Source organism: Pecten maximus, unplaced genomic scaffold (assembly GCF_902652985.1).
Source record: "Pecten maximus unplaced genomic scaffold, xPecMax1.1, whole genome shotgun sequence".
NCBI lineage: Eukaryota > Metazoa > Mollusca > Bivalvia > Pectinida > Pectinidae > Pecten > Pecten maximus.
The window spans coordinates 3,145-25,225 of record NW_022979574.1 but is presented as its reverse complement, the minus strand read 5'-3'; the positions used below and the strand labels follow the sequence as shown (position 1 = coordinate 25,225).

Genomic DNA, 22,081 nt, shown 5'->3' with positions numbered 1-22,081 from the left:
ATGGCTTCATATCATGTTCAACCCCCTGAAAACTTCACATTTTCGAAGCCGGAAGAGTGGACTTCCTGGTTTAAACGTTTTGAGCGTTTTAGAATTGCGTCTGAGCTACTGACGAAAGATGAAGTTGTTCAAGTCAATACCCTTATTTACTCCATGGGAGGAGAGGCGGAAAATATCGTGAAATCATTTGGAATGAGTGCTGCCGATATGAAAAAGTACACCGTTGTTTCAGCTAGATTTAACGGGTATTTTATCACGAGGAGAAATACCATATTTGAGCGCGCCAAATTTAACCACAGAAAACAAAACGAAGGTGAGGCGGCTGATAGTTTTATCACAGCATTATACGGACTGGTGGAGCACTGCGAATATGGACAACTCAGGGATGAGATGATACGAGATAGGATCGTAGTAGGTATACGCGATAGTAAACTATCAGAAAAGCTCCAACTAGATGCTACTCTGACATTGGAGAAAGCTGTGGCCCAGGTGAGACAAAGTGAAGCTGTAAAAAAGCAGCAAACAGTCGTCAGAGACTCTGTAGTTACTACCACCACCCCAAGTTCTAGTGTTGATGCACTGTCAAAGAATTCTAAGAAAGGATATAAACATCATGGCAGTAAGAGACAATATGATAAGTCACACACTAGTAAGTTTCAAGGTCAAGCTAACCAGGAGTGTCAGAGATGTGGTTTCAAACACAGAAAGGACAAATGTCCAGCTTTTAATGCCACGTGCAGGAAATGTTCCAAGAAAGGACATTTTGAGAAGAAGTGTAGAACAACTCTCAGTGAAATTGAGCAGTACAAGGATGATGGATACCAGTTTCTAGGATCTATCGATGATAGCAGTAAACCATGGACCGTTAGTTTATGTATGGATGGTCTGCCGGTTGAGTTTAAAATAGACACTGGAGCAGACGTCACTGCCATACCGGAAGTGACATTCAACAAGTTAAAAGGGTTGGAGTTAGAGAAAACTTCTAAACTACTACAGGGCCCAGGAAAAAACCGATTAAGAGTTTTGGGTAAATTCATGAGCACTCTCACTACAGAGAAGGGAGTACAAGCTACAACAGAAGTGTATGTCATCAAAACTTTGAACAGAGCATTACTAGGTAGACCTGCTATAGAGAAACTTAACTTGGTTAAAACAGTCGCAGACATACATCAACAGTCAGTCCAGATTGAAGAGAAAAAGAAACAGTTTCCAAAGCTATTTAGTGGACTTGGTAAGTTTCATGGAGAATACAAGATTGAATTAAGAGAGGACGCAAAGCCCTATGCTATTACAACGGCTAGACGGGTAGCCTTACCATTACTCGACAAGGTGAAGGACGAACTTCAGAGAATGGAACAGCAGGGCGTTATTTCTCCAGTAGTGGAACCTACAGATTGGTGTTCCGGTCTAGTGGTCGTACCTAAGAAAGATGGGAGAGTTCGCATATGTGTAGACCTTACTCAGTTGAATAGATCAGTGCGTAGAGAACACCATCAACTTCCAAGTGTGGAACAAACCTTACACAGTCTGACCGGTGCTAAGGTGTTTTCGAAAATAGATGCGAAAGCTGGATTCTGGCAGATTCCTCTAGAACAAACCTCAAGATTACTGACAACATTTATCACACCCTTTGGACGGTATTGCTTTAACCGCTTACCATTTGGTATCTCGTCAGCCCCGGAGCACTTCCAGAGACGCATGTCACAGTTACTTAATAGTGAGCTCGGAGTAGTGTGCCAAATGGACGATGTACTCATATTTGGTACTAATCAAGAGGAACATGACCAAAGACTTGAAAGCGTGTTGAAAAAACTTGAGACAGCTGGTGTCACATTGAATGAGGAGAAATGTGAGTTCTCCAAACCACAGGTAACATTCGTAGGGCACATCATTGACTCTACTGGGATTCGACCAGACCCAAAGAAAGTGCAAGCCATATTGAAATTTGAGGCCCCCAGCAACGTGTCTGAAGTCCGACGATTCATGGGTATCGTTAATCAACTGGGAAGATTTTCACCCAATATCGCGGAAAAATCTAAGCCTATCAGAGACCTTCTACAAAAGGACACGACTTGGCTATGGGGACCGCCACAATCTTCAGCATTCCAACAGATCAAACAGGAATTAAGTTCCACCCCGGTGTTGTCGCTCTATGATCCAGCTGCTCCTACTAAGGTATCTGCAGACGCGTCGTCTTATGGATTGGGAGGCGTTCTACTTCAGAAACCGCGAGATAACAGTGACCAGGACTGGAAACCAGTCGCTTACGCATCTAGGGCGATGAATATGCCACAGAACAACGATATGCGCAAGTTGAAAAGGAGGCTCTGGCAGCGACTTGGGCCTGTGAAAAATTTTCAGACCTACTGGTTGGTATGCATTTCCAGATCGAAACTGATCACAAGCCTTTGGTTTCTTTGCTTGGATCAAAGCCTTTATCCGAACTACCACCCAGAGTTCAACGGTTTCGCATGCGTCTCATGCGCTATGATTATGACATCAACCATGTCCCAGGGAAACTTTTGTACATTGCTGATGCTCTATCGAGAGCCCCTTTAAGACAATCAGAACCCCCAGAGGAGGAATCTTTCCATCAGGAAGTAGAAGCATACGTCGACAGTATACTGATGAACGTACCGGCTTCAGAAGCACGGTTGGAGGAGATAAGACTAAAACTCCGTGAAGATTCTGTCTGTGGAATCATATTAAGTTACTGTCAGGACGGCTGGCCTGGATACGAAAAGCCGTCTATCTCGGTCGCAACTAGACCCTACTGGCAAGTGAAGGACGAGTTGTCGGTCTGTCAAGGTCTGCTTCTCAGAGGAAATCGTTTAGTCATTCCTACGTCACTTCGCGCTGAAATCATGCAGAAACTACACGACGGTCATCAGGGTATTGTTAAGTGTAGGGAACGCGCCAAGGACTCTGTATGGTGGCCTGGAATGAATCGTGAAATCGCGGACGTTGTTAAGAACTGTACTACATGCATCAGAAAGAGGGCGGACATTCCAGAACCGCTCAAACCCTCAGAATTCCCTGAACGCCCTTGGCAGAAATTGGGCACCGACCTTTTTCATTGGAAAGGGTCAAACTACCTTCTCGTAGTTGATTATTTCTCGAGGTATATCGAGTTGGCGAAATTGAGTTCGACAACATCACCGGACATTGTACTGCACTTACAGTCCATGTTCGCAAGACATGGCATACCAGAGACACTAGTGTCCGATAACGGACCGCAGTACGCGAGCGCTGTGTTTCAACAGTTTGCAGACAAGTATGGATTCATCCACAGGACAAGCAGCCCTCATCACCCTCAGGGCAACGGAGAAGCAGAGAGGGCTGTCCAAACGGTAAAACGTTTATTTGGTGGTTCTAAGGATTCGTATCTCGCCCTGTTGGCATATCGCGCGACACCCCTCAGATGTGGACACAGTCCAGCTGAGCTGTTAATGGGTCGTAAAATCAGAACGACTCTTCCAGAAAATCCAAATAATCTGGAACCTAAGTGGCCCGACTTGACAGACTTTCGAGCCAAAGAACGCGAGCACCGCGTGTTGCAGAAGCAAAACTTTGATAGGTCCCAAAGGGCTAAGGAACGCCCACCGCTACGCTCTGGTGATATGGTGTGGGTATCTGGCCCAGGAGGAGGATATAGTGGTACCATTAGAGAACCAGTGTCAGACAGGTCATTCCTCGTAAACGGCCCCTCTGGCACAGTTAGAAGGAATCGTCGTCACTTAATGCTGGAACCTGAAAACCTGGAACCCGATGAGCCAGAAGGAATGCATAATTTTCCAAATGAACAAACTGTGCTAAAATCCTTTGCTAAAAATTGTTCTAGTCAGATGGTAGTTGGCACCCCGGGGAAGCCTGTTAGTGTCAGTGTGTCTAGCCCTAACGTGTCAAAGACAGTTGAGCCAAGTGTAGTTAGAACGCGCAGTGGTAGGGTTTCGAAGGTCCCACAGAAAATGGATATGTAATTCATTTATGTGTTCAAGTTCAATTCAGACTTCTAGTCAAATGTTGTTTGTTAGTTAATGCAATAGTTTGTGTCAGATATTAGGAAAATATCTAGTCAGTAACTTTTCGAGTTAGTTTTACTTGTTTTAATAATACCTTTTATGAAGTATGTATATAATACTCAGAAACTTGAGGGGAGATGTTGTGTACTAGTTTATTGAAACGGACTACAATCACTTATGTGATAAAGACTATAGCGAGCCTCGTTCTGGCCTCTTCCGACAGGCATGGCGGCATGTACACATTGATGTAAATGACCTCAAGTGAATACATGGTATTACTGTTGATCTGTGTTGAGTCATGTCCATACACACACATAACAATTACGGCCATCTGATGCCAACACGACAATATTGTTTGTTGTTTAACCTACTAGGTATAACTTATTTTTGTATGTTTAGCGTCCAGTTTGGTTTGTTTTTGTTTTCCTATAGGGTCTGTAAGTCTCGCCATTTAAGTCCCAAGATTTTGCGAGATAATACTACTTCCGGGTACTTTGCCATAACGTTAACATGGAAAAAACTGAAAATCGCAATAATTTGAAAAATAGCAACTGTATCAAAAACACAAAATTGCCAGTTGATAAAGTATTCAAGACTCATTTTGAAAATGTGTATTTCGTTGACTTTTATATGTTAACGATATTTTTTTCTTCTGTGAGACTACTAACATAAACTATGTTTGGTACCCGGAAATAAGCGTCACTCAAGACGAGACTTACAGACCCTTTTAACAGCCAGGGTTATTTAAGGACGTGCCAGGTTTTGGAGGTGGAGGAAAGCCGGAGTACCGGAGCCGGAGAAAAACCACCGGCCTACGGTCAGTACCTGGCAACTGCCCCACGTAGGTTTCAAACTTGCAACCCAGAGGTGGAGGGCTAGTGTTTAAGTGTCGGAACACCTTAACCACTCGGCCACCGCGGCCCCTTTAGCGTCCAGAACAACACCATTCTGAAAATTATATTTAAATGCTCTATTGTTTTTAGCGTACATTATCTCTCATAATGTTGCTGTATTTTTATGCTGTGGTCGAAGTGTGTATTATGTTTATAAAGAACCGGGCTTTATCAACACAATAGGTTTTTGTTTGACCCCAAAAACAGAGCATTGTCAACAAAATGGGCACAATGGGCCTTTCATAAAACTGAATGCAAGTGGGCAACAAAAACCCTACTGTAAACAAATACGTAAAATAGTTATTAATTACAACTACATTGTAAATTAACGTAGTAATTATTATTTATTCTGAAACTGCCATCGCATTGTCAGAATTCACCCACCGTATAGTTTTTGCTGTATACGGTGGTGACGGAAAACAGCTTTTTTTGGAATTTCAGCATGTGCATCAATTTGACTAACCTACTTCAAAGTGAAACGTTTAAAAGGCGAACATATTTCTGTCATTTTTGACACTGTTTCACTTCAAAATGATTAATTTTGATGATCATTTTTTCTGTTGTTGCAGGATAAATAGAAAACATGGTCAGTGTCTTCAGGTATAAGCTGTATTTTTGGCTCGCCACTTTTATCTTTCTTGACCCTCGCCAAAATACAGCTTATATTTAAGAGTGGATGTCAGCAAGCATCGAGCAATTTTGGCAAAATATGGAAAGTGTCAAAATTACCATAATGCTTCAAATTTACATATGTTGGTCTAAATGTAATATCATGCTAGAAAATAGGTATCAAGTATCAAAGTGATCACCGTTGCCATGGAAACCGACAAGTCTTTAAAAAACCCAATTAGACTCGGTGCGATATTACAATATTTAAAGAAATTAATTTATTATAAATTTCTGGTGTTGCATTTTTTTACTTTTCAAGTTTATAGTTACTTAGTGTATATCATATAATAATTTTAGACTGAAAAGTATAACATCTATTGAGGCTTTTAGGCTGTATAATAGAAATTGCCCCATATACTACCTATTTAAACAGGGATATCAGGTGATAAAAGTATTACTATTTTTTTTCTTAATCATTTGCCAGCCAATTTTTCTTTTGATTATGATACAACAGTAAGTACAGAAAATATCATATATAATCAATAGCTTCATCGAGGTTGTAGATTGTAATAAAAGACGATTTTGTATTATTACCATTAAATCTAAGCTGTTTACAGGGACGAGTTACCTCCCCTGTTGGAACTCTTTGGTGAAAGGTACAAAAAGTTCATTGTTTACAAGGAAAGATGGATACCACAGTTCACAGAATTCTAGACAGTTATGGTAATTGAAAAGGCATGGACTTCTTTTTAGACATGAAAATTGGTTAAAATAATGTTTGTATAGAATTTCCCTCCGATGGTATACTAGAAATTCATTGAAATTGTGAGGAGATTGCTACTCAGCAGTGATCAGTAATAGTTCCTAATTCTAAAAAATAAGGCACATATTTTTACAAATATATGTAACAGCCGGTTAATCCTGCAAAATTAGCTATACAAAAGTATGCATAATTGTAATCCGTACAATATTTTCAATTGTAATACATTTGTTAAAAATTAGTGAACTTATTCTTCTCTGTTTTTCAGACCTGTGAAAAACATGGTAACCACATAAAAAAAAAACTAAAAAAAAAACTAAAAAAAAAAAAAAATAGAAAATATCATGATTTAGGGCCGAAATAACCTTCACATTTTTTTCTGATAGCTATTTCGAAATCTTAACATATTCATCCTAGTAACAGAATTAAAATTGTTTTGACATACAGTGTTTGTTCATTTAAACAGTAGGATTATCTTCAATCTTACCTTGTCTACAAGGTACTATTTTTTGCTGCATGTAAAGTTACCTTTTTGCTGCATGTAAAGTTACCGTTAAGATTCCTGATTTTATTGTTCATCCCAAACGCATTTATATATATTTATTTATTTTATTTTTTTGGCAAATGTGAAACCTATACTACTTCATATTGCATAAATATACCAATTATAGTATGCATTCACTTTTTCAGTTTTTCTGCATATCAGAGTTATCGGTTTAACAAAAACAAACAAAAAACAAGAAAACACGCTGTCCAACTGTTGTAAGTTCAGCTATGTACAGACAATGTGACATTGAAAATATTCTGTCCAGCTGCCAATAGTTTTATCCACTGTGCTTCTTTTGTAGAGGAGCTTTTAATTATAATAATTATAATTAATTTGTTATCAGTAATTTACAGAGAACACCTCAGTCTAAATCAAATTTTAAAACAAAAAAAGAGTTATAATAACAAAATATGCCAGAAATGTCTGACATCTGCTAATCATTGGTGTCTAAGAAGAGGTACATGTAACAAGTATTGAATATGGTTGAATTTGACTGCAAAGTAATAAAACACATTTACCCAAACTATTAATTTCCACTACCAAGCGGCTTATACAGACTGCAGGAACCAAATTCACTCGGAGCAAGGGATGTGTACAGATATTTTAATTCCTTAATTTTTTAACACCCAGGTGTACATGTAGCATGATAGACAAACAATTTACAGAGGTATTTCACCTGTAAATGGATACTATCATACATAAATATGGACTCAGGAGGTAGAGTCTTGGATTAATTTCGGGGTACTCCGCAGGAATGCTTTTCTGTTTTTTCTAACACTTATAAATTTGGAATGTTCAAAATTCAACCAAAATTACTTTTACAGCAATTCAAAAGAATAAAAAAAATATTCCATTATTTATGTATTGAATAGACAAACTTAATCACATTTTTTTTTACAGATTTAACATGAATGAACACTCCATCACAGGGGTTTGACTACAGAATTTTGTAAAATGCAATTGTAAAATTTTACTTTAAATGTTTTGCATTGACCAGAATAATGAATGTCTATTCCATCTCTAAACAAAAACCATTACTTCACAGTCATGGATGCAGCCATTACAATAAAAAGGATCATGCCTCAAAGCCTTCACATTGCTTTATCTTTTATAACATGAGGTCAGTGGGCTTTAATGGTCATCAGAGTTTTGCAATACATGTATTTTAGTTTATTTGACCCTTTTTGACTCCACCCATCAGCCAAGGGAGTCAGTCAGGTCACACATGTACATACTATCAAGCTGTCATCCAAAGCTGATAATGTTAACCATTAACAAGTTAGAATGAATTTCAACAGAAATCAAACAAATGATAGTGAAACATGTCATTTCCCAATATAAACTATAGTACCCCTATAGTACCCCTCCCCAGGGGCAAAGGTGAGACCCAAGGGTGATAAAATATATAATTTTGGTAAAGTACCTCTGACACTTTCACCTATGAAGAGTATTTGATTCTACCCTATTTCTGTCTTGAGAAAGAGGTTGTTTTTTTGTTTGTTTTTTTTTAATTTTAGTGATTTGACCATTTTGGGCCATGCCCCTCAGGCCCCTGGGGGGTGGGGACCATATAATTCACAATTTTGGTTGACCTTTGATCACGAAAGCTTCCTGCTAAATTTCATTGAATTTGGTATGGTAGTTTTGGAGAAGTGTAAAATGTAGCTTGTTTACGGTTGGAAGACGGACAAGGATGGGCAAAAGGCGATTAGAATACATGTTAGGTCACTAGAGACTTTGTGTCAGGTGACCTAAAAATAAAGCGTGGTATACCTCATAAAGGCAAGGACAAGATTTTTTGAAGTTGAAAGCCATACTATATAGGTATACTTTGTCAATATTTATACTGTTTCTGGGAAAAGGACGGAGAAACAGAGTATGCATGGCCAGAAATCAACTGAGAAGTTGTTCAAAAAGGGGGATAACTCTTATACAATTGTCACAATGGTGACTTGTGTCTTTAATACCCCGGTAGGCCTAATTTGTCAACATTATAAAGTCTGTAGAAGAAATCCGCCTCACATCTGAATTTAGTTAAGTTACAGTCATTAGGAACAAAAATCTACAGCAACTCTCATAGTGACACTTTTGATTTTAGCTTTGTGTTCTTTCATTTTCTTCTATGCTAAGTATTACTATTTTTTGTTAATATCTGACAACTTCAATATTTTTGGTGACCATATCAAAATGTGTCAAAGTAAAAATTGGTGAAGTGTTCATCATTGAATCATAAAAGAAGAGTTCATTTCTTTGAATCAAAGTTATTACAAAAAAGAACCAGAAGTGCATTTTCTCTAATTAAATAGGTGGTTGCCATGGCAACCAAAATGCAAATAAACCTTTTTTTTTTAAATTTCATAATAATTGTATCATTGAAAATGTCCATTCCTTACTTCTTTTGAAGGAGATGAATTAAAATGTGGTTAAAAAGTTCAATTTATATATACAGTGTATATACATTGTTTTTGTGAGAAAAAATGTGCGGAAACATGTCAGAAAGCAACAAAAAAAATGGGAAAACTTGAATCATTATACCAAAAGCGCCTCTAAGTTGCCAGCCAATTTTATTTTTTAAACTAACCCTGAAGACATCTAATGAAAAGAAAATCACATGCAATACTCCATATATAGTTGTAGATTCCAATTAAGGTCAACCAAACTTTGTCATATTTTGATATTTTTTCAGTTAGAATTCCTTGCTGTATTTAGGTTACCATAGCAACAGTTTGTAAATATTGCCCATTATATTTTTTTTAATTAAATGATTAAGGGGGATCACCATTATTAAACTTTGGCAGTAAATACTTTAATCTAACTGTTATTTAGGAATCGGAGATACTCTAAATTCTAAAAATTTGATGTAGTTGATGTGTTAGTTGAGTCCGTAACTAAGGAAGGCATATTGTTTGGATACGGAACCGCAGACATAATTGAAATTCCATTTTTGTTATTCATTTCCACTAATTATAACATAATTTAACATTTAAGGTCACTTTTCCGAAAATCTATTTTTTTCACTTTCCACCTAATGCTCGATGCTTGCTGACATCCACTCTTAAGACACTGACCATGTATTCTCTATATATATATCAATGAAATCACCCTCCTGATTACCTGCCATAGCGGACGTAAAACATAAAAAAAACCATCAAAATCACATTAAAAATTGTTCATTTCACAAGTTATGTAGCAAAGTTTGATTGAATAATCAGAAGTTTTCATCAACTAGTGAAATAGAAGTTACATTTTTAAATATGACTGAGTTTGGCATGGAAAAAGGGCTACTGAACCAGACACATATATATACTACTGTATGTGAAATAATTTTGCGAAAACAAAGAGATGACTATATCACACATGATATAACTTTCTTTAGACATTTACCTTAGCCAGCGTTAATTTCCATGTCGGCCCCAGTGCCCATGTCCATAGTATCTGGTAATTTGAGTGTTTTCACTACAAGTGAACTTATTTTGTGTCAAAAAACACTTTTGTTTTTCTGAGTGGAATACAATCTAACATCTTGGCTGTTTCCGGACCGAAACATTCGTGATATTCCGTAATAAGGCGGGGCAAACCTTTAAGTGTGACTGGTGAACCGTGGCGACTGGTATCTTTTTTTATAACTGCATTTATTTAAACAAAAAGCTTTTTGGTTTAAGTTGGATATATATAATGAACTCAACCCTGGATTTCTTCTGAATACAACCCGGAGATTCAGGCTAAGGCCCTCATCTCTGGGTTGTATTCAGAAGAAAACCCAGGTTTCGGTCATTATCTATTACAGAAATCAAATTAATTTTCAATGTTAAAATGAGTACTACAATGTATATAAATAATGTTTTCTGCTCCTCGGTGTCATGTATGTCCTTTTCCCTTCCTTTCCCCCAGTCCACTGATATTATGTCCTATACTCAAAATGTATAAACTTTTACGTCGTGTAACAGAAGATGCTAAAGACATGTATTGACTTAGACGAACCTGATGAATTTGAAACTAATTACACTGTAGCTATATGTTTTGAAGTGTTCATTTCAAATTACCAAATTGGCTCTAGCCTAAATGAGTTTGGGTGCAAATAACAATTTATTTTTTTATAAGTCTCTTATAGGCCTATTTACATATTTTTTGTGCTGAAGGGACAGTCGATAAATATAAAAAAACAGTTATACACTTCTAATGATAAAGAAAAAATCATTTTGATAAGAAATATTTATCAATTCACAACATATATACACAAAATATAGTAGTAATTGAAAGACAAATTACTTCCACATTACATAATGTACATTAATAAATCATATGCAGCCATGCGTATTGTATATATATCTAGTATATATACATGTATATCGTGTGTTTGTTGTTTGTACATGTATGTGTTCATGTTTTAATTATGCTATACCATGGCGTCTGGCGTCGGTCATCTGTCCGTCCGTCCGTCAACACAATTGACTTCTTCTGAACCGCTGATCAGATTTCAATCAAATTTGGGAGGAGGGGCCAAAAGGGGTCCATTTGGCAATATTGATGTAAATGACTTTTTCTGTGGGCCTTGTAACGTATGTCATTGATATTTCAGTGGTAACATCCGTAGATGGCTCGGATTCAAATTTATGCAAATGATTGGACTGACCTCCCCAGGAGCCTGTGGGGCGAGGCCAAAAGTGGTTCTTGTGGCAATATTTAAGATATTAACGACTTCTTCTCTGGACCTAAGCAATGTTTGACATTTATATTTCAGTGGTAACATCTCTAGATGGCTGGGATTTAAATTAATACAACTGATGGGCTGATCCCCCCAGGTGCTTCAAGGGCAGGGCAAAAGGGATCAGTCCAAGCTGCAGTAAGGAATGCTCCATATGCCAGATCTAGATCAGGAAACAGCTACATGGTATCCAGAGCTACAAAACAAAAAGGCCAGTCTGTTACAGGTAAAACAGTAGTATCCTCAGCTGAAAATGTCACAAAATTGTGTTAGTGTCAATATTCTTACCAACAGCAGTAACCTTGGGTAAGCTCTTTGCTATATGTAATGTGACCTATCCAGAGGGACTTGTAGCTTTGTAAATTCGAGTTCCATGACAAGATTGATAAAAGTTTCTTATTCAAACGTCCATACATATATATCACTCTCAATACCTGAATTCTAGCATGGTGCCATTTCATTATGCTTGGCTAGAACATGAAGCATTGCCTTCCAATCAGTTTGAAACTTATTCTGCATAAAAAACTGGCCTCCAACATCTGTCCGTCTGTCATGAATTACAACCTTGTGAATACAATAACTGGAGTATAAATATCAAACACATTTTGTTAAACTTTTTATTCAGCCATACATCAACAAGATATCGAATGAGTTTGAAACTTAATTATTTGACAGAAACTTACAGAGTTATTGGACTTTGTATATAATGTTATTGGTCCTTGTGAAAACAATAACTTGAGTAAATATTAACTAGGTTTGATGAAGTTTTGTGTGCAACCATACAACAACAATAGCTCGGGGAGTTAACTGTAACTTACAGAGTTATTGGCCTTGGTCATAATATTATTATCAACAATCTTTTCACTCACCTCGCCCATCAACATTTCTTTTAAATCCCTACTTCTCCTGAACGTCTGAATGGATCTCGAGTTTTACAAAATTTGGTCTGAAGCATTATTGGGCCAAGGAGATCTAACTTTTATTTGTATAAATAGAGGGTGTGGCTCCCCTGAAGCCAGAGGGGTGGGGCCCAATAGGAGAAATTGAGGTAAATCTTTTGAATTGCTTCTTTTCCTGAACAACTGAATGGATTTTGATGAAATTTGGTTTGGAGCATTTTTTGCAAATGAATTTTAGATCTGATGTACAAATGAAGGATGGCACTTTGTGGTTGGAGGATAAGGGAGCCCAATAAGGAAACAAAGCATAAAAACCTGTAGTTTGAACCATTTTTGGGGAAAGCAGTTCAAATGTAGGAAATTATTGGAAAGATAACTTAAATTTTTTTTGTCGTACATTTAGTGCGTGGCTGAAACGTCCAAAATGGTGTATGAAGAATGCATGGACTAAAACTGCTCTTCCACTATCGCAGCTTAGGGACCTCATTAAAATTTGTTCATTAGTGACATACGTGTTGCTATGTTAAGACTCTCAGAAATACAAAATTGACATGGAGGGAGCATATTTGAAATATTTATGTTTGAAATGAAGTATGAGAACATTAGCCTAGAACATTTCTTGTGTTTGGTTCAAACATTACATTTTAGTCAAATTTAAATTTGCTCAACTCTTTTTATTATTACACATATGAAATATATAAATACCTATTTCCCCTACATAAGTATTGACTGTCAATCAAAGGTTAATATGATAGGTTACTCTGGTGGGTTTATAACTGGAGGTTTTTAAAACTATCTTTATTGGGACACTGTTGTCATTTTTTTCAATTGTTGGTGTTACTTAAATAGTTTTGATGCTGTTAATGAAAATTTATGCATTTTCGTGACATGTATTGTAATGGATGTCAGCAGTGTAGCATCTTTAATGTCTAAAACTGTCAAATAAAAAATTTAATGTCATTTCTCTTCAATACAGGTGATCCTGTGGCTGATTATCTCCCCTACATTGATTGATGTTAGGATCTATGTACATGTCTATAGCTCCAGAAAATGCCCAACAACCTGAAACTTAAACACTTTTCTGCTCAAGATGTTGTTCTGTGTAAAGTAAAATGGAAGTTGTCTAAGAAGGTATGGAATTCTTTTTAATGAAATTAAATGTTTCAATCAAACTTCAGTAGAATTTAAGTGTGATCTCAGTCCTGTCTGTGGGGCCAGAAATCACATGTTTTTAGCTATTATTTATAGCCATGTTTCTCTGGCTGATTCTCATTAAACTTTACGTGCGATAGTTATTTTCTCATGCCAGATTTATTATGGAATTTTTTTTAATGAAATTGAGTTGAAAATTTGAATTAGATTTTTTATCAATTGATTATTATTAATTTTTTAGGGGACACAGTTTGTGTGAGATCAGCCAATTTTTATATTAGTTGCTTTCAGAATTTCAACACCATGGTTCAAATTTTAAAATTGAGGATTACTTTTAACTTTACACATACAAGATACATGTGTAGCAGGACAAAGAGAAAATGTAGCAGCCAGACCGGGGTTCGAACCCGGGATCCTCCAAACTCTAGACAGACACTCTACCAACTTAGCTACTTGGTCACCGATGATCTACCCAGTCCAGTGCTGCTACATTCCTCCCTCCTTTATCCCCTTGCTTAGTATACTCCCAATGCTTTAACCATTAGTGTTGGCAAGGTCAGGAATTATGTAACAGGAGAATGAGAAAATGAAGCAGCCAGACTGGAGTTTGAACTGGGGACCCTCCGAACTCTAGATGGATGCTTTACCAACTGAACTACTTGGCCACCGATGATTGAACTAGTTCAGTTCCGTTACATATGTATAAGAAAATTGTGGCATTTGAAGAATTTGTAAGGGACCACAGACCAGGAATAGGAGATATGGAATTTTATCTTACAAAGATCCAGTTAATTTAGAGTGGAAAAAGAAACATATACACAAATACTTTCTTTTACTAAACATTTTTAAATTTTTAGCACATGCTTCGTTCAAAACTTTCTCTGCTAATTTTTCTGCCATTTCTATTCGATTCAGGTGATCCTGTGAGTGATTGTCTCCCTTACATTGATTGACAGTGGGATCTACATGGAAGTCCAGAAAATGCCCAACATGCTGTTTGATATTTAAAAAGTTTGTCGCTCAGATGTAGTTCTTGGTCAGGTAAGACAGAAGTTGTGGATGAAAGTTATGGAATTTTTTTTATGGATTTCAATGTATTAATGAAACTTTTAGTACATTAATTGTGGTTTCAGTCTGGGGGCCACGGTGGCCCCGTAGTTAAGGAGTCCCGACACTTGATTACTAGCCCTCCACCTCTGGGTTGAGAGTTCGAAACCTATGTGCACAGCTGCCTGGTACTGACTGTAGGTCGGTGGTTTTCTCGGGGTACTCAGGCTTTCCTCCACCTCCAAAACCAGGCATGTCTTTAAATGACCCTGACTGTTAATAAGACGTTAAACAAAATAAACCAAATCAAACGTTTCAGTCCCAACTTAGGGGCCAAAAATCACATGTTTTAAGCTTTTATTTATGAACATGCGTTCTTTTCAAATCACCCTGAGTCGTGGTCCGTCAGTTGTCTGTCCGTCCGTCCGTCCGTCCGTCCGTCTGTCCGTAAATAATCCTTGTTATAACTATTTCTTGAAAATATTGGAGAGATATTCCTCAAACTTCATGTAGGGGCATTTGGCCATGTTGAAATTGAGAATTTAAGTTTGTTTTCTCTACTTCATGAATAGTACTGGAGGGATATTCTTCTTTCATGTATTGACTGGAATTGAGAATTGAAGTTTGTTATCTCTATTCCTTGAGAAGTACTGGAGGGATATTCCTCAAATTTCATGTGTAGGTTCCCCTTGGTACCTTAATTGCCAATTTTATTTTGGTTTTTGATCAGGAGAACAAAATGGCAGACAGTTGACTATCTTGTATTTTGAGAATTAAAGTTTGTTATTGCTGTTTCTCGAAAAGAATTGAAGGAATGCTTCTCAAACTTTACATATAGATTCCGCTAGTTCTTGCATGTTATCAGATTATAAAGAGGAAAAAAGAAGAAAGAAGGGAAAAGTAGAGAGAAGATCAGTCTGACATAGAACCAATAAAGATCATTGAATGTTAGACACCAAGATCCTTCTGGGGTCTCTTGTTAATTAGTGATAAATGTTTTGGAAAAGAAAAAAACTTAAGTGAATTTAAGAAAGTGTGTATGAAACTTGTCAAAGTCATTGTCAGAATAAAATGAGGTGTATCAACACGGAAATCAAGAGACGAGTCATAAAAGTAAAGAAAACAAGGACAGTTGCTTAACAGTATGAGGGTTAGAAATGTAGGTTCAACCTTTAAATTCTTATTGGAGCTGATAGGGAAATAAGAAAAAGGTGGAAAAGTCCGAGATCAAGGCTGCGGGAAAATAAGCAGGACTTTCTCATTGAAATAAGAAGTCGGATAAAGTTCTTCAGGAAAAACATAAAGTGACACTCATGTCAGAGATTTATTTAATGACATTGCTACAGAAATTCAAGGAAAGGTGCCAATTGTATACATGTTATATGGGGCCGCGGTGGCCGAGTGGTTAAGGTGTACTGACACATTAACACTAGCCCTCCACCTCTTGGTTGCGTGTTCGAAACCTACATGGGGCAGTTGCCAGGTACTGATCTTAGGCTGGTGGTTTTTCTCCGGGTACTCCGGCTTTCCTCCACCTCCAAACCTGGCACGTCCTTAAATGGCCCTGGCTGTTAATAGGACGTTAAACAAAAACAAATCAAACCAAAAACAGACATGTTTAATTTGTTGTTAATAATTTGTGGGGAAGACGGATCTGAACTACCTGATATTAACTTTCACCTTCATCCTTTAGATCACCATTGGGACCGTGTATAGTCTTGGGATGCCAGGAACAAGTAATCATCAGCTGTTCATCCTACATATCTAAAAGATGTTTTAACACCAAATGCATGTGTACTGCACTTTTTGTATTTCATTTCTCATATTAGTTATTACGTCGTATGTATCAATCAAAGTTGTTGCTAAATGTTCTGAACATTGTTTCATTGCTTTGATTTTCTGTTGATTTTTCATTTTACAGTGCCAAAACCCTAGAGATATACTCCACTTTCAACGATAGATACTGGTATGACATCACACAGGATATATACTGGTATGACATCACACAGAATAGATACTGGTATGACATCACACAGGATAGATACTGGTATGACATCACACAGGATAGATACTGGTATGACATCACAAAGGATATATACTGGTTTGACATCACACAGAATAGATACTGGTATGACATCACACAGGATAGATACTGGTATGGACATCACACAGGATAGATACTGGTATGACATCACACAGGATAGATACTGGTATGACATCACACAGGATAGATACTGGTATGGACATCACACAGGATAGATACTGGTATGACATCACAAAGGATAGATACTGGTATGACATCACAAAGGATATATACTGGTATGACATCACACAGGATAGATACTGGTATGGACATCACACAGGATAGATACTGGTATGACATCACACAGGATAGATACTGGTATGACATCACACAGGATATATACTGGTATGACATCACACAGGATATATACTGGTATGACATCACTCAGAATATATACTGGTATGGACATCACACAGAATATATACTGGTATGACATCACACAGGATAGATACTGGTATGACATCACACAGGATAGATACTGGTATGACATCACACAGGATAGATACTGGTATGACATCACACAGGATAGATACTGGTATGACATCACACAGGATAGATACTGGTATGACATCACACAGGATAGATACTGGTATGGACATAGTACCTGAGGTCTTACTGTGGAGGAGAGTAACTGAGGTCTTACTGTGGGAGAGGAGTACCTGAGGTCTTACTGTGGGAGGAGAGTACCTGAGGTCTTATTGTGAGAGGAGAGTACCTGAGGTCTTAATGTGAGAGGGGAGTACCTGAGGTCTTACTGTGGGAGGGGAGTACCTGAGGTCTTACTGTGGGAGGGGATTACCTGTGGTCTTACTGTAGGAGGGGAGTACCTGAGGTCTTAATGTGAGAGGAGAGTACCTGAGGTCTTAATGTGAGAGGGGAGTACCTGAGGTCTTACTGTGGGAGGGGAGTACCTGAGGTCTTACTGTGGGAGGGGAGTACCTGTGGTCTTACTGTGGGAGGGGAGTACCTGAGGTCTTATTGTGGGAGAGGAGTAACTGAGGTCGTACTGTGGGAGGAGAGTACCAAAGGTCTTACTGTGGGAGGGGAGTATCCGAGGTCTTACTGTGGGAGGAGAGTACCTGAGGTCTTACTGTTGGAGGAGAGTACCTGAGGTCTTACTGTGGGAGGAGAAGACCTGTGTGGGAGGGGAGTACCTGAGGTCTTACTGTGGGAGGGGAGTACCCGAGGTCTTACTGTGGGAGGACAGTACCCGAGGTCTTACTGTGGGAGGAGAGTACCTGAGGTCTTACTGTGAGAGGGGAGTACCTGTGGTCTTACTGTGGGAGGGGAGTACCCGAGGTCTTACTGTGGGAGGGGAGTACCTGAGGTCTTACTGTGGGAGGGGAGTTCCTGTGGTCTTACTGTGGGAGGAGAGTACCGAGGTCTTACTGTGGGAGGAGAGTACCTGAGGTCTTACTGTGGGAGGAGAGTACCTGTTGTCTTACTGTGGGAGGGGAGTACCTGTGGTCTTACTGTGGGAGAAAAGTACCTGTGCTGTTACTGTGGGAGGGGAGTACCTGTGGTCTTACTGTGGGAGGGGAATACCTGAGGTCTTACTGTGGGAGGGGAGTACCTGAGGTCTTACTGTGGAGGATAGTACCTGAGGTCTTACTGTGGGAGGGGAGTACCTGAGGTCTTACTGTGGGAGGGGAGTACCTGAGGTCTTACTATGGGAGGGGAATACCTGTGGTCTTACTGTGAGAGGGGAGTACCTGAGGTCTTATTGTGGGAGGGGAGTACCTGAGGTCTTACTGTGGGAGGGGAGTACCTGAGGTCTTACTGTGGGAGGGGAATACCTGAGGTCTTACTGTGGGAGGGGAGTACCTGTGGTCTTACTGTGAGAGGGGAGTACCTGAGGTCTTATTGTGGGAGGGGAGTACCTGAGGTCTTACTGTGGGAGGGGAGTACCTGAGGTCTTACTGTGGAGGATAGTACCTGAGGTCTTACTGTGGGAGGGGAGTACCTGAGGTCTTACTGTGGGAGGAGAGTACCTGAGGTCTTACTGTGGGAGGAGAGTACCTGAGGTCTTACTGTGGGAGGGGAGTACCTGAGGTCTTAATGTGAGAGGGGAGAACCTGTGGTCTTACTGTGGGAGGAGAGTACCTGAGGTCTTACTGTGGGAGGAGAGTACCTGAGGTCTTACTGTGGGAGGAGAGTACCTGTGGTCTTACTGTGGGAGGGGAGTACCTGAGGTCTTACTGTGGGAGGGGAGTACCTGAGGTCTAACTGTGGGAGGAGAGTACCTGAGGTCTTACTGTGGGAGGAGAGTACCTGTGGTCTTATTGTGGGAGGGGAGTACCTGAGGTCTTACTGTGGGAGGGGAGTACCTGAGGTCTAACTGTGGGAGGAGAGTACCTGAGGTCTTACTGTGGGAGGGGAGTACCTGAGGTCTTACTGTGGGAGGAGAGTACCTGAGGTCTTACTGTGAGAGGGGAGTACCTGTTGTCTTACTGTTGGAGGGGAGTACCTGTGGTCTTACTGTGGGAGGAGAGTATCTGTTGTCTTACTGTGGGAGGAGAGTACCTGAGGTCTGACTGTGAGAGGGGAGTACCTGTTGTCTTACTGTGGGAGGGGAGTACCTGTGGTCTTACTGTGAGAGGAGAGTACCTGAGATCTTACTGTGGGAGGAGAGTACCTGAGGTCTTACTGTGGGAGGAGAGTACCCGAGGTCTTACTGTGGGAGGAGAGTACCTGTGGTCTTATTGTGGGAGGAGAGTACCTGAGGTCTTACTGTGGGAGGAGAGTACCCGAGGTCTTACTGTGGGAGGAGAGTACCTGTGAGAGGAGAGTACCTGAGGTCTTACTGTGGGAGGAGAGTACCTGAGGTCTTACTGTGGGAGGAGAGTACCCGAGGTCTTACTGTGGGAGGAGAGTACCTGTGAGAGGGGAGTACCTGTTGTCTTACTGTGGGAGGAGAGTACTTGAGGTCTTACTGTGGGAGGGGAGTACCTGTGAAAGGGGAGTACCTGTTGTCTTACTGTGGGAGGGGAGTACCCAAGGTCTTACTGTGGGAGGAGAGTACCTGAGGTCTTACTGTGGGAGGGGAATACCTGAGGTCTTACTGTGGGAGGGGAATACCTGAGGTCTTACTGTTGGAGGAGAGTACCTGTTGTCTTACTGTGAGAGGAAAGGATCTGTGGTCTTACTGTTGGTTCCCTGACCCTTATTTGCATTTCCTTTGGACTACAATATAGGGTCAGGCATCGGCCACCCCATCTTTGATTTAACAGCAACACATGGTTTTGAAGCGGCCAAGACTTCTTGAATTTCATGAGGTGAAAATAGTTTATAAATTGTTATGTGATGTTAGTTTGACATTTGATATCAAGTGTGTAACAAATTGTTTTGGAATATGCTCTTTTCATTGGCAGCAATAATTTTGCAGAAAAATCAAGCGATTCGTTGTTTACAGTGGGTTGCAAACAAATGCAAACAAATAATGCTGAGGGGGGGTCCCCCATTTTAATACCATCTAATTATAATTTGTACCCCTTATGATGGCAATTTGTTTCTGGTAGTCTCTTCGTCTTGCCTGATATCTTAGAATAGCTGCTTGGTATAATATTTTAAACTGCCATGTGATTTTGAACACACAAAAGGACAATTTTCAACGGCACCAAATGTATGGTAAAAATCCACCCTCCTTCCATGCACCTGTATAACCGTGCAGTTGAATATACGCATAAAGATACAATACAAATACAAATTATTGATTCAACAAACCAGGGCCATTATTGGGCAATACAGAATTTGAATGGAAGAGAGCCTGACATCCCCCTTTCAAAAGTCACTACTCCCCTTTCGCACCCTTCCCAATATATCTTCAAGGAGAAAATAGTAGGTCTAGTGTTTACTATTCTCTATCTTAAATGTGAATAAACAGCAATGTTGATTTGATCTTTTCATTTGTTGTAGATTTGGCATGATGGCACAGCTAGAAAGATGCTTGTATTTGAAGAAAGCGTTACAACATTTTAATATGATTTTTTTTTATCAACCTGCTGTGACTTTCTTAAAACAGAAACAAGTGGAATCACTAACCATTTTAGCATCTAAGAAAGATTGTTTTTCAACTTTACCAACAGGGTATGGAAAGTCCTTGATACATGAACTGTTGCCTGTTTTTGTTGAAGACTTACTTGTTGTGGTAATTTGTCCATTGAATTTGATTATTTCTCAAGAACAATCAAAGCTAGGAAATTTGACAAAATTTATTCGGAATATTGAAAGTGAAGAGAAAGTGAAATACACGTGTACATTTTTGGCCATCCAGAAGATATTTTGAACAACTCTTTTTATTATATATTTATTTATTTATCCATTTCTCAGTCTTCAAAACATTTATTCTTAGTTGTTGATGAAGCACATTGTATTGTTAACTGGGGGCAAGATTTCACACCTGCATTCAGATTAATACCAGATCTATTAACTGCTTTGGAAAATGTAACTATTTTGGCTTTAACAGCAACATCAACTTCAGACAGTCGTGCAGATATTATCAAGACATTATGTATGAATAAACCCAGTATTATAAATATCTCCAGTATTGAATGAAAACATATATCTGAGATTATGGACTCGTCCACCAAGCACTGGGGGAAATCAAACTGTTGAAGCATCATATGAGCGCGTTTTAAAATTATTCTTATGTGAAATGTTGGAAAACATGGATAATTTCCCTCCGACAAACATTTACACAAAGTTAAAGTGGTGTGGGTATCGAGTGGAGTTGGCACACAATCCATCATGATGAGATATACAGTGGTGGGTATACAGTCCAGAACTGTAGAGTTGTGCAGTTTCCATTCACCACAATCTAATCAGGTATGTTCAAATATAGTTCAAGCTGGCACCAATTCTAAGATTTTCATTTTCATTATTTCATTTTTTATTAGGTTGATGTTTTTTTCGGCATAGCCGTCTAATTTCGTTTTGGCCCCGGATATGACGCGACTGGTGGCGTTTCTGTCAAGATGAAGTACGTGATTGGTCAATGTAGCGGTCAATGCAAAATGCAGATATACAGTTTAAAACGAAACAAAGTTAAAGGGACCTCATGGTAAACCAATATTTATTTTATATTTTCTATCATATTATTGGGTATATCTTTTTAAAAAATAACCTTCTGAATAATAACCATTCGAATTTGATGATGTATGTACATAAAAACATCAATTATCAATTATTAAAAGGTTATCACTCTGAATATGCAAATTTTGTGACATATACGATAAACGCATGCACACAACAAACTAAAACACATGGAAACAAAAATGGCTTCCATTGTGAATCGACTGCGGTTGGAAACGATAACAGCTTCCGCAATGAAGAGAATAATAGGGAAATGGGTCAAACACAATCCTA

The 22,081-nt window shown here is 38.9% G+C and overlaps 1 protein-coding gene and 1 long non-coding RNA gene across 4 annotated transcripts; both read left to right on the top strand.

The window, feature by feature from the left end:
- Positions 1-3,980, top strand: LOC117318952 (uncharacterized protein K02A2.6-like). The gene is made up of 2 exons (XM_033873874.1): positions 1-2,346; positions 2,388-3,980. Exons 1-2 carry the CDS (start codon positions 1-3, stop codon positions 3,978-3,980), a joined length of 3,939 nt encoding a protein of 1,312 aa, XP_033729765.1.
- Positions 3,981-11,511: 7,531 nt separating this feature from the next.
- Positions 11,512-21,664, top strand: LOC117318954. 3 transcript variants are annotated; one of them, XR_004530517.1, is made up of 5 exons: positions 11,512-11,762; positions 13,412-13,566; positions 14,503-14,628; positions 16,556-16,627; positions 20,633-21,664. It is a non-coding gene; the product is annotated as an uncharacterized LOC117318954 (long non-coding RNA). The 3 variants fall into 3 exon arrangements; XR_004530516.1 differs by lacking the exon at positions 16,556-16,627; XR_004530515.1 differs by lacking the exon at positions 20,633-21,664 and having other exon boundaries at positions 16,556-16,859.
- The last annotated feature ends 417 nt before the right edge of the window (positions 21,665-22,081 follow it).

Bases quoted from the DNA above. Each gene is read 5' to 3' on its own strand.
- LOC117318952 (XM_033873874.1), top strand. From the start codon at position 1: ATGGCTTCATATCATGTTCAACCCCCTGAAAACTTCACATTTTCGAAG. The intron at 2,347-2,387 runs GTGAAAAATTTT...ATGCATTTCCAG, and splicing joins TCTGGCAGCGACTTGGGCCT to ATCGAAACTGATCACAAGCC.